Below are 15,837 nucleotides of genomic sequence, written 5' to 3'. Positions count from 1 at the left end.
CATCCAAGATACTCATTTCACAAGAGATATGGAGCAAAAAATTAAAACAGAATGGGGGTCAGAAATTTGCTTTTGTTGCTTTAGTAGTCAATCAAGGGGGTTGCAAGTTAAACAGAAGGAAGCAGGAAGTCATGCTCCAACCTGACGATTCACGCACATGGATTCCGGGTGGGCGGTGGGCAGCATAACAACCATTTATTTGGACATAGCAAACTACGTACCACTCAAAGGCGACTCGTACCTGGACTTGCCCCTGTACTTCAAGAAAAAAACAGGCCATGACCAACGTCAAAACTGAACACGATGATTGTTTGAGGTGGTCGTTGCTATCTCTCTTATTCCCGACAACTGCTAATTCGGTTAGACCTTCAAACTATCCCACAGACGACGGTCTCAACTGGGACGGCATAGACAAACCCACGCCAATCTTGCAGATCGCCAAAGTTGAAAAAACACCCAAACGATTTGGCCATCAACATGTCCGGCCACGAAGGTAATAAAACCATCGTGCACAGAATAAGCGACATGAAGAAAAACGTGCGCCGCAGGCTCAACATGTTCCTGACACATAAAAACGAAAAATATCACTACGTCGGGATTAAGAGTGCAACTTGAAACTGAAAATCAATCCCAAAATCATACCCATCCCCTAAGTGCTGCACAACCTTCGCGGATACGAATCACACCTCATCATGCAAGCCATCTCGAAGATGCAAGGGAGAATAAATGCATCCCGAACAACATGGACAAATACATATCATTCTCCCTAGACAGACTGAAATTCATTGACAGCTATCAGTTCTTGCTCTCCTCGCTGGAGAACCTGGTGAATGACCCCGAAGCCTTCTACATAACCAGGCTTGATGAAACGCAATTACCTTCCATGGACAGTTTTTACAGTCACTTGACCGACTCGGCATCAGCAAGGATGATTACTCGCACATGATAAACATGTGGGACAAACTGGTCTGCAAGACTTTAGGCCACTACCATGATATCTGCTTGAAAACGGACGCGCTGCTGCTCGCCGACGTCTTTGAAACATTGAGAAAAACCTGCCTGAAACAATACGACCTGGATCCCGCCTGGTATTACACCAATCCCGGTCTCTCCTGGGGTGCCATGTTGGAAAAGACTGGCATGGAATTGGAACTGCCGACTGACAATGACATGCACCTGTTCATCGAACAAGGTTTGCGAGGCGGGATTTCGATGTCCATCAGGCACTCTGTCAAAGCCAACAACAAGCACTGGACAGCTACGACCAAACACATACTCTACCTCTATGCCAACAACCTGTACGGCTGGGGCATGAGCCAACCTTTTCCCACCGGCGGATTCGAGTGGGTGACCAACACGGTGGCAATTGATGTCACGAGCATCGCTCCGGATTCGAACGTAGGCTACATACTTGAAGTCGACTTGGATTATCCCGCCGAGTTGCATCGGCAGCACAACAGGTACCCGCTGGTTCCCGAGAGATTGGCGGTGAACTGAGTCTGGCTGTCTGACTACCAGTGACACTTGATGGGCGAAAAAGTGAAACTGTCCGACATACGAAAACTCGTGCCGTACATCCGAATGAACACGGGTTTGCGAAAACTGGCCACCAAAAATTTTCTACAAACTCATGAACAACTTGGTGTTCGCCAAAAGTATGGAATATCTGAGAACGCGAGTCGACGTGAGGCTGGTCTGAGCTCACGAGAAAGAAAAAATCAGGAAACTGACAGCCAGCCCAGCATTTTAACCAAAGCAAGATATTCTCCGGGCACTTGGCAGCACTGCACATGAACAAAAGCCAGATCAAATTCAACCGGCCTGTACTGTGATCGGTGCGAGGTGCTGTACACGGACACGGTTTCACCTGTACAACATGAGCGATTATCCTAAAGACCATCTGCTGTACAGTCAAGTGAACAAAAAGGTGCTTGGAAAGATGAAGGACGACTGCACAGGCACGCCGATCGCGGAATATGTCGGCCTGAGACCCAAAATGTATTCGATCAAGAAAGCCGCCGCCACCGAAATCAGAAAGGTGAAAGGCGTAAAAAAATATGTGGTGAAACAACATATCAGGCACGATCGATTCAAAGAGGCCCTTTTCGAGAAACGGACCTTCAAACACCAAATGAACATGCTGAGAAGTGACAAACACACCATATGCGGTCTGAGAATCAACAAGACGTCACTGTCGCCCGTGGACACGAAAAGAGGATTGCCAATGATGGCGTCACGACTTACGCATACAGACACACACGTATTAAATAATAATGAAACAATAATCAAATATGGAGAAAATTTACTACAGCCCGCGCAGATACTGGAAGCTTTGTGGGCGCCATCCCTGAACTCGCCAAAGTTTTGACGTCGCTAAAGCTTGGCTTAAAAAACAAGCCTTGTGGCAAGTCTACCTGCCGTCGCCCCGGTACATCCCGAGATGAAAATTCGATGTTTCAACGCCTAATCGAGTGCATCAAGCCTCCCGGGCAGCACCGTTCTTCAACTCTCTGGACAGGACCCAGATGGGGTGAGTTTGACTCGGAGATTTAGAAATGTCTGCAGATTTTATTAAATTTAGTTAAATCATCTGAGAAAGGAACCTGTGAAAGTTAGAAGTGTTACAATGTGGTATTGTTTCTTCTAGGATTCTGTAACCTTCAGCAAGCAAGGCACAGACAAGAGCTTTTACTTTGTGAACCCAACAAATGGTGTTGTTGTGTTGCTGAAAGACTTGAGATCGACTGACCACACATCATTTGTGGTAGGATGATGTTAGAAACTCTTGGTTAGGTGATGAATCTGTTTGACTTTTTGTCATGTTTAGAGAGTCATGTTTTGATGTATGAGGATTTTATTAGGAATATTATCAGATTTCATTATTGTGTAAATTCCAGAATCTAACTGGTCCCAAGTTACCTAAGTAACTCTTGCCTTAAGAGACAACTAATACGATCATTTGATCAGATTCATCATCGTAACCTCCGATTATGCTATGTGCTTCAATTATCAATCGCTTGTTGATCAGGTCCAGTTCAGTTATAAACAAGCATGAGTTACATGGACTTTTTATTTTGGAAAGCTTGTGATTGATTGAAGTGATGTGTTTAAAAGAATTAAGGCTAATTTAACAAATGAAATGCTTCGATCCATCCTCACATGAGTGAGGAAAGTTCATGTTAACCTAAACATTGTGATTTTGTTGTTTTATTACTTTTTAAAGTACACAGTCCAGGTCTTTTACCATTTGAATTTGCTCATTACAGATCCCAGTGCAAGTTATGGTAACCTGATGTGCTTCAAATATCAGACGGGGCGGTGGGGTAGCCTAGTGGTTAAAGCGTTGGCTCATCACGCCAAAGACCCGGGTTCGAATCCCCACATGGGTACAATGTGAGAAGCCCATTTCTGGTGTCCCCTGCCGTGATGTTGCAGGAATATTGCTAAAAGCGGCGTAAAACCAAACCTTAGTCAGTCAGTCAGTCAAATATCAATCACTTGTTGGTCAGGTCCAGTTCAGTTATATACAAACAGGAGTTACATGGTCTTTTGATGATGAAAGCTTGTCATTGATTGAAACGATCTGTTAAAAAATAATTAAGGATAATGTAACAAATGAAATGCTTCCGTCCAGCCTCACATTAGTGCTCATTACAGATCCCAGTGCAAGTTTCTGACGGTCGTGGAAAAACTGGTGATGCCATTGTGAGGATAACAGTGACAAAGAACAGTGGCCCACCTGTGTTCAGCAATACACCATATGAAACTAGAATCCCAGTCATACAGCCTGTTGGAACTCGTGTACTCTCGCTCTCCGTCAATGATCCTGATCGCGTGGTATGTTCACAAATCAGTCATGACTTAACATTTCAACTGTTTGTACCGAAGTTGTTTAATGTATATTTTGTCTAGTTAATGTGTTCTACTTTCCTGTGAAATGCACATTCGATTTACTTATGTATTTAGTAATCTGATTTGCTACAGTATGTTTTATTATGTGAATGTTTGCAATATAAACTGTTTCCATCATTTGAATCTTTTATACACAGGGAACCATTGTTTGCCAACTTGAGGGGTACGAACCTGGACAAACCAACTGTGATCTAAATAATGTCACACATGCCATCACAGTTCGGGCCAACCTGACTCTCAACCCACATCCTGATGTCATTTATGTGGTAAGCCTTGTTTTAAAGCATTATATCTGAAAATGTTTCACTGAGAAATATATCAGTAAACCAATGTGAAGAACACATTCCTAAATGCGGTATTTGTTCATTTGGCACACAAACTAAATATTTGTCCTGTTTTCATAACTGATCCAAAATTCAAATCTGACTTTGCACCTAAAACATTTTGCACAAAACCTTTATAAAAACATGTCAAACTTAAACAATCATCTATGGAATCGAATGGACCCTTCGTGAACTGGTTCATGTTGGGGAGACACAACAGTATCGACAGGATTCAGCAGCACAAATTAGACATCAGAAATGCTTCCAAGTGTTTCTACCAAGATTTCTATTTTAAAAGTCACTCCATCCTAACATTACCGTCATATGTGGACATTACTTCATTAATACTGTTTGATCAAAGAACTTGGTATGAGTGACATACCAGAAAACAAGTAAGGTCAGTATGCGACTTTCGATACGACTCATAAGACTCCTCTTCTTTACTGGACTTCAAAGATTCTTAAAAAAGTGATGTATTGTCCAAAGACCCTTAAAAGAGAGATGTATTTCTGGGGTCAGCAACTATACAATCCAGTCTCTGTATCTACGAGAATCGTAATCACCAATACATTTTCAAAGAGGTCATACGACTCTTTTTCAGAGGTTGTTTGATCCAGGCTACAATATTCACGGTGTAAGAAAGTATCAGTGATCTAATGTTCATGGTTCAGCGACTAAATGTTCGATGTAACTTGTACCGTATGTGGTATCTGACTCATGGGTATGCTACTTGGCCTGTACATACTGGGACAACTGAGGATATTCCTCTACACAGGTAGATCACGCGACATCTGCCTCCATGACTGTCAAATCGTCCCCAATAGCAACATACATATGAGTGTGTGTTTGAGTCTGTGTGTGCGCGCGCTAAAATGTCAACTGGCAGTTTGCGTATTTTTTACAAGTGCTTCTCGTCCTCCTTGTGTCTACCAATTTACATTTGACATCAATAATTCGTGTTCCCTTGTTGCAGAGGGCATTAGGAAAAGTTATATGACACCCTTCCATTTGTTGCAGATCAAGCAACACCGCTTAACTCTGGCGTACTGGTTCCTTCGAGATTGATTCTTGTGGTTTGTGGTTACCTTGTTAAACATGCAATGTATATCAGAGACTTTTCCTAATGTTACCGTCAATGTCATCCATAAAATACAGGAATCACAATATGGCTATATCTTGTTGCTTGCGCTGCTGTTACGAGCGGGTGTTGAGCCGAATCCCGGCCCTGATACAGAGGAGCGAGTACAGACCAGAGCAAACAGTGGTGCTAAAGGAGGTGATAAACAGTTGACATTAACTACACAGGTGAATGGCAAAAATATGCAAACTATTCTCGATGAGCTTAAAAATATGTCAACAAAATGGATAATCTGCAGGCTTCGCATGCAACTATGACAGAGAAGATAATGTGTATGGAGTCAACATTGACCAAGGTGTGTGACCGACTTTCAGATGTAAATGAACGCTGTCATAGTTTGGAAGCAGAAAGCCTTGCACTCAGACAAGTTGTGGACAAGTTAGAGGACAAAATTGATTATATTGAAAATCAAAGCAGAAGAAATAGCTTGAAATTTCATGGAGTCCCCAGAGCCCAGGGTAAAGAATCCTGGGGTGACTGTGAGAAGATTGTGCGGTCAGCGCTGAGGGACAAGATGGACATGGACGACGCAGACAACCACATCCAGCGAGCTCACAGAGTGATGCGGGGGAAGAGCATCATAGTGAAACTTACCAATGATAGTGATAAGTATGATATACTGAAAGCAGCCAAGGAACTGAAGGGGACACCGATTTTCGTTAGTGAGGATTTTTCTACTATTGTGCGACAGAAAAGAAAGTTCCTTGTACCATACATGATTAAATCAAGGGAAGGTGATCGTCTGTCGGACTTGCGTTATGACAAACTGTTTGTGGAAGACAACATATATACGTATGACGTCACAACTGACTCCCTTGTTACAATAAAACAAGGCCTGAAACCTGGTGTCGTCGAACCTGCCGTCTAGCAAGTTGGCCCGGCCCAGGAACAACATCATGAGACATTAAATTTCATTATGTGGAATGTGTGTGGTTTGAAACCGAAATTGGAAGATACTGATTTTGTAACACGTTGTAAGAAATTTGATGTGTTTGGTTTTGTTGAGATTTGGAAATATTGCAATGATGTTGATATTGAAAGTTGTTTTCCGTGTCATAACGTGTATACCAACTATAGAGATTATAATAATCGTGGAGGAGTTGCAGTGTGTGTCAGTTACAAGATTCACAAAGCAGTCATGAAGGGATATTTGGAGTTCTCTGATTGCATATTTCTTCTCATTGATAAAGATCTCACGGGCACATCACAGCATATACTTCTTGGATTTGTGCATATACACCCCTTCAATTCATCAGTGAAAAGTGATACCAGACCACAAAAAGGAATTGATTTCCTAGAAAGCTTCTTGTTATCCATTTTATCAGACACATCTGTCAGTAGTCCATCAATGATAATTTTGGGAGATCTGAATGCTAGATGTGGAAATATACAAGATTACATAGAAAATGATAGTTCAAACCATATACCATCACTTGCAGATATGGACTACGTCGAAGATATGTTTAATATACCAAGAGATAGCAAAGATTATGTGACAAATAAATATGGAATCGACCTTATTGAACTATGTAAAACCTTCTGTTTACACATGATGAATGGGAGAAGCACTTGGTGATTTCACGTGCTATTCAGGGGAGGGAACTAAATAATTATGATGTTACTTATATGTATTCTAGAAGACCAGTACTGATATTAACTGGCCAGAAAACAGACTTTGTAATATATACCACCATTTGTATATATCCAGTCGGAGATTGTGGCATGCCAACAGGAAGTCAATAGTACCTTCATAGAGAGGTAGCTAGCTCAAGATGTACCATCATGTAACCATGGTTACCTACACTTACTTGTATGACATCGCTGTGTAACCATGATTAGATACACATATCTCTCGTGTTACCATGTAACCATGATTTCAAGTACTTATCTGTACAATACATGACCTGCCTGAAACCTAGTGCGCATTCAGAGAAAGTGAAATTTGTCTTTGACATTTTTTCGTACTTTTGCATATGATTTGCTCATTTTCATTACTCTTTGTTGAATGTTGATTTATTCTGTTGATGTGGTTACTTGTATATTGGTCCTTTATATCTCTTTGGCTTCCAGTGTGCAGGATCTTCCTTCTACTGTGCCTTAAGTCACTCTCTGATAAAGCAGCTGGAACTGTGAATCACTATGTCACAAGATGTATTGTGTTGACAGAGCCACATTTGATTTAACTAGGCTATATTGTAGAGACAACCCTGTGTGTGTGTGGTGGACCACTGACTCTAGTAGCACTTGTGTGCCCAGATGAAGGTATATACAGGTGATCTATGACAAGTGTGTGATGGAGCAGCACCTATGTGTCCAGCTGAAGGTATACACAGGTGATGTGTGACATGTGTGTGATGGAGTAGCACCTGTGTGCCCAGCTGAAGGTATATACAGGTGATCTGTGACAGGTGTGTGATGGAGTAGCACCTGTGTGCTCAGCTGAAGGTATACACAGGTGATATGAGTGGTGTGTGGTGGTTCACTGAAGCAAGAAGCACCTGTGTACCTAGCTGAAGGTATGTACAGGTGATCTATGACAGGTGTGTGGTGGAGTAGCACCTGTGTACCTAGCTGAAGGTATGTACAGGTGATCTATGACAAGAGTGTGGCGGAGTAGCACCTGTGTACCTAGCTGAAGGTATGTACAGGTGATCTATGACAAGTGTGTGGTGGAGTAGCACCTGTGTACCTAGCTGAAGGTATGTACAGGTGATCTATGACAAGTGTGTGGTGGAGTAGCACCTGTGTACCTAGCTGAAGGTATACACAGGTGATCTGAGTGGTGTGTGGTGGTTCACTGATGCAAGAAGCACCCGTGTACCCAGCTGAAGGTATGTACAGGTGATCTGTGACAGGTGTGTGGTGGAGTAGCGCCTGTGTACCTAGATGAAGGTATGTACAAGTGATCTGTGCCAGGTGTGGTTGACAGTGTAAAAGCCCCCATAGACCATGTTAGGACCTTCTCTCTTTCTATCCTGACAAAGACAATGCAAGACTTGTAGATAGACTTACATTGTGGATCTAAAATCATAAATAGTAGCATGATTGTGACAGCAGTTGTTAATTAAACATAATTGATTCAGACAATATGTACACGTAGATATACAGATAACACAGTACAAATATAGTTTGTTAGTTATGACTATTATCATTTTAATCTTTAACTATCCAAGTATGTTTGTCAGCATGGTTATCCCAGGATAATGTGTGGTGTGCAGTTCATGACATGAGTGGCAGTTTATAGCATGATATAATCCCCACCTCAACTGTGGGACATGATGGGAAGTTATGATGGTTATCACCTACTACCACGTGTCATGTCACTTCAGTTACAGCACTGGGCAGATCCGTTGTATCACCACTCACTCCACCCTGCGATATGGCAGTTGTTTAAGATCACTTGTTATGCATGGAACAAAGGCAGATGTATTGGTACACACACTTACAGCATGCTCGCTGCATCACATCACCAACTAGATGTGAATGTGACCCAAGACGGATATATGGCTTACATGTTACCAAGTTTATTGTGATGGCAGACAGTACACATCCTACTAGCTGGTTGCAACTGGCACAAGCTGCTGTCACTCAACAAACACCTGCTTGAACTCCACAACACACTGGACTTGTTTACTGGAATCTCTTCAGAAACTGTATCATTGCATTATATTGCTGTGTGTAATATGTCGTATATCACCTGTGTGAGAAGGTCAGGTGTGCTGTACTCTTATTGTCAACTGATGATACTTGTACTTCTCAGCTGATTACTGGCTAGTTTTGACTGACTGAAGCAGAAAAATACCCAGAACATTAGCATGTGTAAGGAAAATAATATTTCCAGCTGTTCTTTGATGGATTAGTGGATAAGAAAAATCAGATTGTACATCTACAGAACTGGAACAAGAGGTTATTGATAAGTTTGTGTGTTGTGAAATGATGATATACATCTCACATTGAAGACAGCCTTACCTCATATAAGCCATTATCATGATTATGTGCATGAAAAATCTGTACAACCAAACATCAGACAATAGGTGTAGTCCGTGAGAAAACTGTTTGATTACTCTGATGTATACACTGTTCAGTTGCATTTCATTTTAAAGGGTACAGTTGCATTTAGTTTTAAAGGGTAGAGTTGTCAGTCAGTATGTCAAGACAGTGCTAGACAATACCCACTGTCAGGACAGATTCCACATGGCATAAGAAGTCAGATAGTGGTGAAAATTATATAAATACTTTAAAACTCATCTATGACACTTGAAATGTGCAAAATCGGTTAGCAAGAAAACATTGTCTTGAAAATTATTTTTTTCAATTTAATATCAAGTGATCACATTTCAGTTTCTTTTTTCTTGAAAGGCATTAAAAATAATTTCTGGTTTAGGTTGATCTTATATTGTCAAACTCATTTAAAGGTGGTTTTCTGAAAATTGTGGTATTGTTTTAAGGAAGTGAAGACTGTTGGTTTAATCTCACTGTTAAAGTATTATCTATCAACTACTTTGACGGCTTACATCGGATTGAATCTCCAAGATCAGACTTGTGTTCAGAGTCCCTTTCTTAACTCATTAATAAACTTGAGCATTTACACAATGCAAGAAAATGTGTGATGAACATTGACATAATGTGTCATGGCTTGACCCTTGGTCACATGGCTTCAGCACTTGGGACATGTAACCACTTGTTGCAACAATGTTGCTTAAACAAGACCCTTAGTGGTCACATGGCTTCAGCACTTGGGACAACACATTGTTGCATTACCTAAAGTAACCACTTGTTGCAACAATGTTGCAACCTGACAATACTAAAAACAAGAACATCCCACTTAGTAGCATTATTTGTCAAGAGGTAGCACATGATGCTGAATGCTTGTCATAGTTATACATTGGTGTCACATGGTAGTATCATGGTGCTGCTTTGAAAATTGCAATATTTTAATTATTTACATGCCCATCTTGAATTTAAAATGGCCGCCATTTTAATTCAAGATGGCCGCCATATCAGAATCAACATCAGCTTCCATTGACTCTACTGTCATGAGGTCGTGAATGGTTTATGGTTTCACAATTTTGTTATATTTCACATTATCACAATAAGAAACATTCACTGACATCAATCTTTTTTGCAATGTTTGAATGAGTTTTTGGATCAAAACCTGGTGAAGGAAATGGAGCAAGATGCAAAAACTGTTTGCCTTTCTTGACATCAGTTTGCTTAATCATCAAATACATTGTTGTACCTGACTGACATCTCATAATACACTGAATATTTTGACAGTACATAACATGGTCGTCAATGCAAGCTCCATTAATTATGACATATGTATACGTATCCATTTTCTGTCAGTTACACTTTATTTCGAGGCGTGAGTAGACAGAATATGATAGTGATTGCTGTGAATGCGGGCTGAAGTTATAAATATCTGAGGGACACACGATTTCACTGCAGCTAATAGAAACATTCTTTTAACATTTTGAGTAAAATTACCGTCTCGTTGTTGATACCAACAGTGATTGTTATGACATAAAAAAGAAAACAAACACAGGTACACATTATAACGGTAACTGCCAGTTGTCTTGTGGTCTGAGTTGGCCGCATTATTACAACAGAAGTCACAGAACATAAATACCAGCAATTGAAGATATACAGAGATGAAATAACAAAGCAGCAATGCAAAATCATACAAGTAATGTCCATGTACATAGCGCCAATATCCAGCTTAGCTCAAATGCGCGTTGTTTTTCCTCGATCACAGGATGTCAATCTCAATGGCACATCATATTATTCAACCCTCAACTCCCTGAGGACCATACAACTTTGCAGCCATTTAGCCGCAACGAAAACCCATTCACAGGTGGGTGGACTGGGACACATAGTCACAGTACGTTGTCCAAGTTTAGTGCATGTTGCTGCACCCGCAACTTGGTGTTTGCACGTATTCATGCGGACACCATCTGGTCATATACCAACAGATTCGTGGGTTCTTTTAAGAGTACAGGGTTGTGTACTGTACACTAGGGGTTGTGACAACACTGAAAGAGTCTGTACACAAAGTTGACTCCAGGTGGGCTCGATGGCACCTTAAGCTCGCTGGATCACTAGCCTAGTCTTAGATCGCTCGCCCATTGCAGCCAACTATTTATAGATATAAGTTGTTACTGTGACTTCACATGTTTGCTGTGATAAATCAGTGCCACGAAGACATCTACATCCACTTCTTTGTTGTTCTGTGCATGACACTATCAACATAGATCTTGCATATGTCAGCAATGGTACCAATCCTTGGCCATGGTATATGCTGGAGAAGTGCACATCCAACGACTACGCCTGGTGTTGTGTGTTTTCTTCTTCTTTGTGGTACCGGTAATGTGTAAGCAGATATCTGGCCAGGACAGACTTGGGCATTTTCTCATGGATCCACATTGTTATACATTATCACATGGAGGACCATTCACAAGAGTTATTGATAGTAATCGCTGACACAGCTCCATTGATGACATCATAGGCGGACACACTTCTTCATGGTGGTAAATCAAATGTGACTACTTGTGATGCCTTCTTCAACACCTTTCCAAATGTCATCCCTGTCATATTTGTGCAGACAGCAGTTATTTGGTTCATGCTGAATCCTTGTGGGTGATGTTGATTAAGTCTCCTTGAATTTTGCCTGCTCTGATTAGACATTGCTCTATGACTATGTCTCTCCTTAAGTGTCATTGACAAGCACAGTAAACAATCCTGAAGATACAATGTGCAGAATTCGGCATAGTTGTTGTGTCCAGATGCTGCAAACAGGGGTAACATGCATGAACTCCACAGCTGTTGGGTTGCTTTCAGATGTAACTGCATGGTTCCAACTTGTGATTCATCAAGGTCACAACGCTTGGTCTCCCTCTACTTCTGCAATAGTGATCCTTGATCCAAAATACTAAAGGAGGCGGCGTTTAAAATGCTTCAGACTAGGGTGAGATCCCAGTAAGCAGATCAGCAGCATACAGATCCAACAGCTACTGTAGAGTGTACAGCTCCATTCTGCATACCTTTCTGGCAGCAGCTCACACCATGAACTGGAAGGCTGTGTTCTTAATGCTCTACACATTATCACATAATACAACAGGACACATCATGGATGATTCATGATTCATGTCTATCAAGGTCACAACGCTTGGTCTCCCCTCTACTTCTGCAATAGTGATCCTGTGATCCAAAAATACTAAAGGAGGCGGCGTTTAAAATGCTTCAGACTGTAGGGTGAGATCCCAGTAAGCAGATAGCAGCATACACAATGCCACATTGTTAAAAGGCTGTGTTCTTAATGTTTCATTATCACATAATACAACATGGAAGAACGGTCTCTTGCACACAATGACACATTGTTGAGTTCAGTAGTCTCAACATTATCACATAATACAACATGGAGTGTTCAAACCCTTGTACTTAGTTTCACTTCTCCTGACAATGCCATGTTGGAGATTGGAGATCAAACATTTTAAAGAAAATAAAAAATCAATTAAACTTATGATTAAACATAGGCATATTTGGACATGGTAATACATATTCTGTGGCATTATTATTAAGAAAATATATATAAACACATAATATTTCAACATATTTTCCAAAACATCTGGACACAACATGGTAAATTACAAACAACTTTCTGTACAATAAAATATTATGGTTGTTTAACATGCAAGTTTGTTGCCACATTGTTTATACATTATGGGTTTCAATGGAGAATATAAACTCATAATACAACATAAAAGATAACACTATCAAAAATATTTTGACTAAGTAAAACAGTACATTTACATCTGAAGGGTTTTGAGTTGTCAGTACAGTGTTTGACCTTGACCTCGGCATCAATGCCACATTTACTTTTGTTACACATTTGATGTATATCACATAATACAACAGGACATTTAACATGGTAGTACACAATGCCACATTGTTATACATTATCACATCATGTTTCTGCTAATACAACATGGATATTGCTGAGTACACAATGCCACATTGTTACACATTATCACATAATACAACAGGACACATCATGGTGTGTACATGATAAATAGTACACAATGCCACATTGTTAAACATTATCACATAATACAACATGGAAGTACACAATGACACATTGTTACACATTATCACATAATACAACATGGAAGTACACAATGCCACATTTTTACACATTATCACATAATACAACAGGACACAACATGGTAGTACACAATGCCACATTGTTATACATTATCACATAATACAACAGGACACAACATGGAAGTACACAATGCCACATTGTTACACATTATCACATAATACAACAGGACATAACATGGTAGTACACAATGCCACATTGTTACACATTATCACATAATACAACAGGACACAACATGGTAGTACACAATGCCACATTGTTAAACATTATCACATAATACAACAGGACACAGCATGGAAGTACACAATGACACATTGTTACACATTATCACATTATACAACAGGACACATCATGGTAGTACACAATGACACTTTGTTACTGAAACTATTAAGGATGTAGCTACCATGGAGTCTCACTATCACTATAAAAAGAAACAGGTAGGAGGGGTCGTCTCAAACGGTGTGTCAGGACAGGTGTCACAGACGGTGGTAGGGGTCGGGCTGGGGGATAGTGATATCAGCTGAGGCAAGATAATCCTTTAAGGGAAATAAACTGGGGAAGCAAACGGCATGTCATAACAATTTACAAATAATATCCAGTCCTGTCTCTCATCGGGTGGTCATGCCACCTATATATTTTGAGACATTTCATACGATGGCTGATTTAAGCTTTTCTATGGGTAGCATACTCTTTTACATATCTCAACATAATCCTTATGAAAGAAAGACACGTAAGATTACAAATCAATAGATCAGACATATTCAGCATGAGAAAGCATAAAATATCTTTGAGCTGACTCCTTGAGCCCGTAGGCAGCACATGCATTTCATGCCAGGTGAGTCGATGGTCCGTCATCATACCTGGCTGAGCGACCTCATTGCCAGTCTGATCTATTGTTTACAGCAGCTATCGGTATTTTGTTCCAAGTTTTGCCCGATTTTACGAGTAAACATGCTTTTCTTGAAATCCGATTACGCATTCCACTTAAGGCCCAGTTAGACCGATGTTGGTTATTTCAACATATGCTGTTTGCAATTGTGTAAATTGTAGGGATACAGAGTAACAGCCTACAGCTGTTTTTGTCTATTTCCAACACAAGAACATTTAGTCCATCCCCCGTACCAGTCAGTTCATAATTTCACCAGAAGTGTATATTTCAGTACTCTGTCTTCCATACTATCACATCAACCTCTGTTATTTTGGCTCTGTTCAATTCTAGTGTATATTACATTTGACTGAGCATTTGTGAATCCGATTTTCGGTGTATGACCGAAGAGGCAGTAGCTTGTCAGCGTCTGTCAGTCCACAATGTTCTTTTTGCTTCCGAGGGAAGCGTATTAGTGTCACTGTCTGAAACAAATACATCACCTTAGTAGGAGATATTAACTTACTACTTACATAATCCATTATCTCCATACATGATATTATAATCGTGCGTATCATTTACTAGACTGCAATATTGTCTTGTGAAGTCGCTTCCCGAGATATAAATGAATGCGTATCAGTATTTATTTACCACATGACAGACAATGAAATAAGATCAAGATTTGTATTATAGAATCTGTTGCAGCTACGTCCACCTCAGCTCCAAGGGAGACACACAAGATGGCGACAACGCCGTCAGCACAGGCACCGGTTATGCTGACCTGTGTCCTAATCCTGCTGACATGTATACAAATATCACAACAGCAAGTCAACTTTTACAGTAAGTATACTATTAATATTAGTGCAGTACTTCAATATACCTTGGTTTTATAAGATATGGATTAGTCAGATTTGCCCTAGAGCAGCTTCTGTGATTACATTCTATAGATTAGAAAGTACAGAAGAAAGAAATATATTTTACTACCGAGAAAGATGTTTGATAATAGTGCTGGCAATGACCTTTTGTCATTGTTTTGTTCCAACACATAACATCATCACTGTAGTTGCGAGAAGTTAGGTGAAATAATCTGTTTTTACGAATGTAATGAATATTTGAAATCATAAAAAATCGCATTGAGAAATAACAAACATAATGTTTTGTACAATGAACTTGTGGATGAGTGTATAACTACTTTTAGATTAAAGAACAGTATAAAACCACCGTCATGTTAATAGTACAGTGCACAAATATAGTTTCCAATATAACAGAAAGTGCACACTGTGATATGTATTGACCCCCTTTTAATAGCAAAATTTAGGTATGATAAGACGGATTGTAAAAGATCCCACGTTTTCCTACTTTTACTTAAGTTGATTTTCATCTGCAGGTGATAATCATTTGTCCGAGTTGGATTATGATTTGTTTCATATTGTATGATATC

At 40.2% G+C, this 15,837-nt stretch overlaps 1 protein-coding gene and 1 long non-coding RNA gene across 2 annotated transcripts in view; both read left to right on the top strand.

The window, feature by feature from the left end:
* The first annotated feature begins 7,595 nt into the window (after nucleotides 1-7,595).
* On the top strand, nucleotides 7,596-8,890 carry LOC124269796. Its single transcript, XR_006896612.1, has 3 exons — nucleotides 7,596-7,645; nucleotides 7,707-7,818; nucleotides 8,205-8,890. It is a non-coding gene; the product is annotated as an uncharacterized LOC124269796 (long non-coding RNA).
* Nucleotides 8,891-15,103: 6,213 nt separating this feature from the next.
* Nucleotides 15,104-15,837, top strand: part of LOC124269790 (cadherin-99C-like) — a 43,512-nt gene continuing 42,778 nt past the window's right edge. Inside the window, exon 1 of the mRNA XM_046704829.1 lies at nucleotides 15,104-15,236. Coding sequence (XP_046560785.1) covers nucleotides 15,137-15,236 — 100 coding nt within the window. The 5' untranslated portion in view covers nucleotides 15,104-15,136. The remainder of the gene's footprint in view (nucleotides 15,237-15,837) is intronic.

This window comes from Haliotis rubra, unplaced genomic scaffold, assembly GCF_003918875.1.
Source record: "Haliotis rubra isolate DU_JTF1 unplaced genomic scaffold, ASM391887v1 Scf1474, whole genome shotgun sequence".
Taxonomy (NCBI): Eukaryota; Metazoa; Mollusca; class Gastropoda; order Lepetellida; family Haliotidae; genus Haliotis; species Haliotis rubra.
This window is presented reverse-complemented; position numbering and strand designations above follow the sequence as displayed.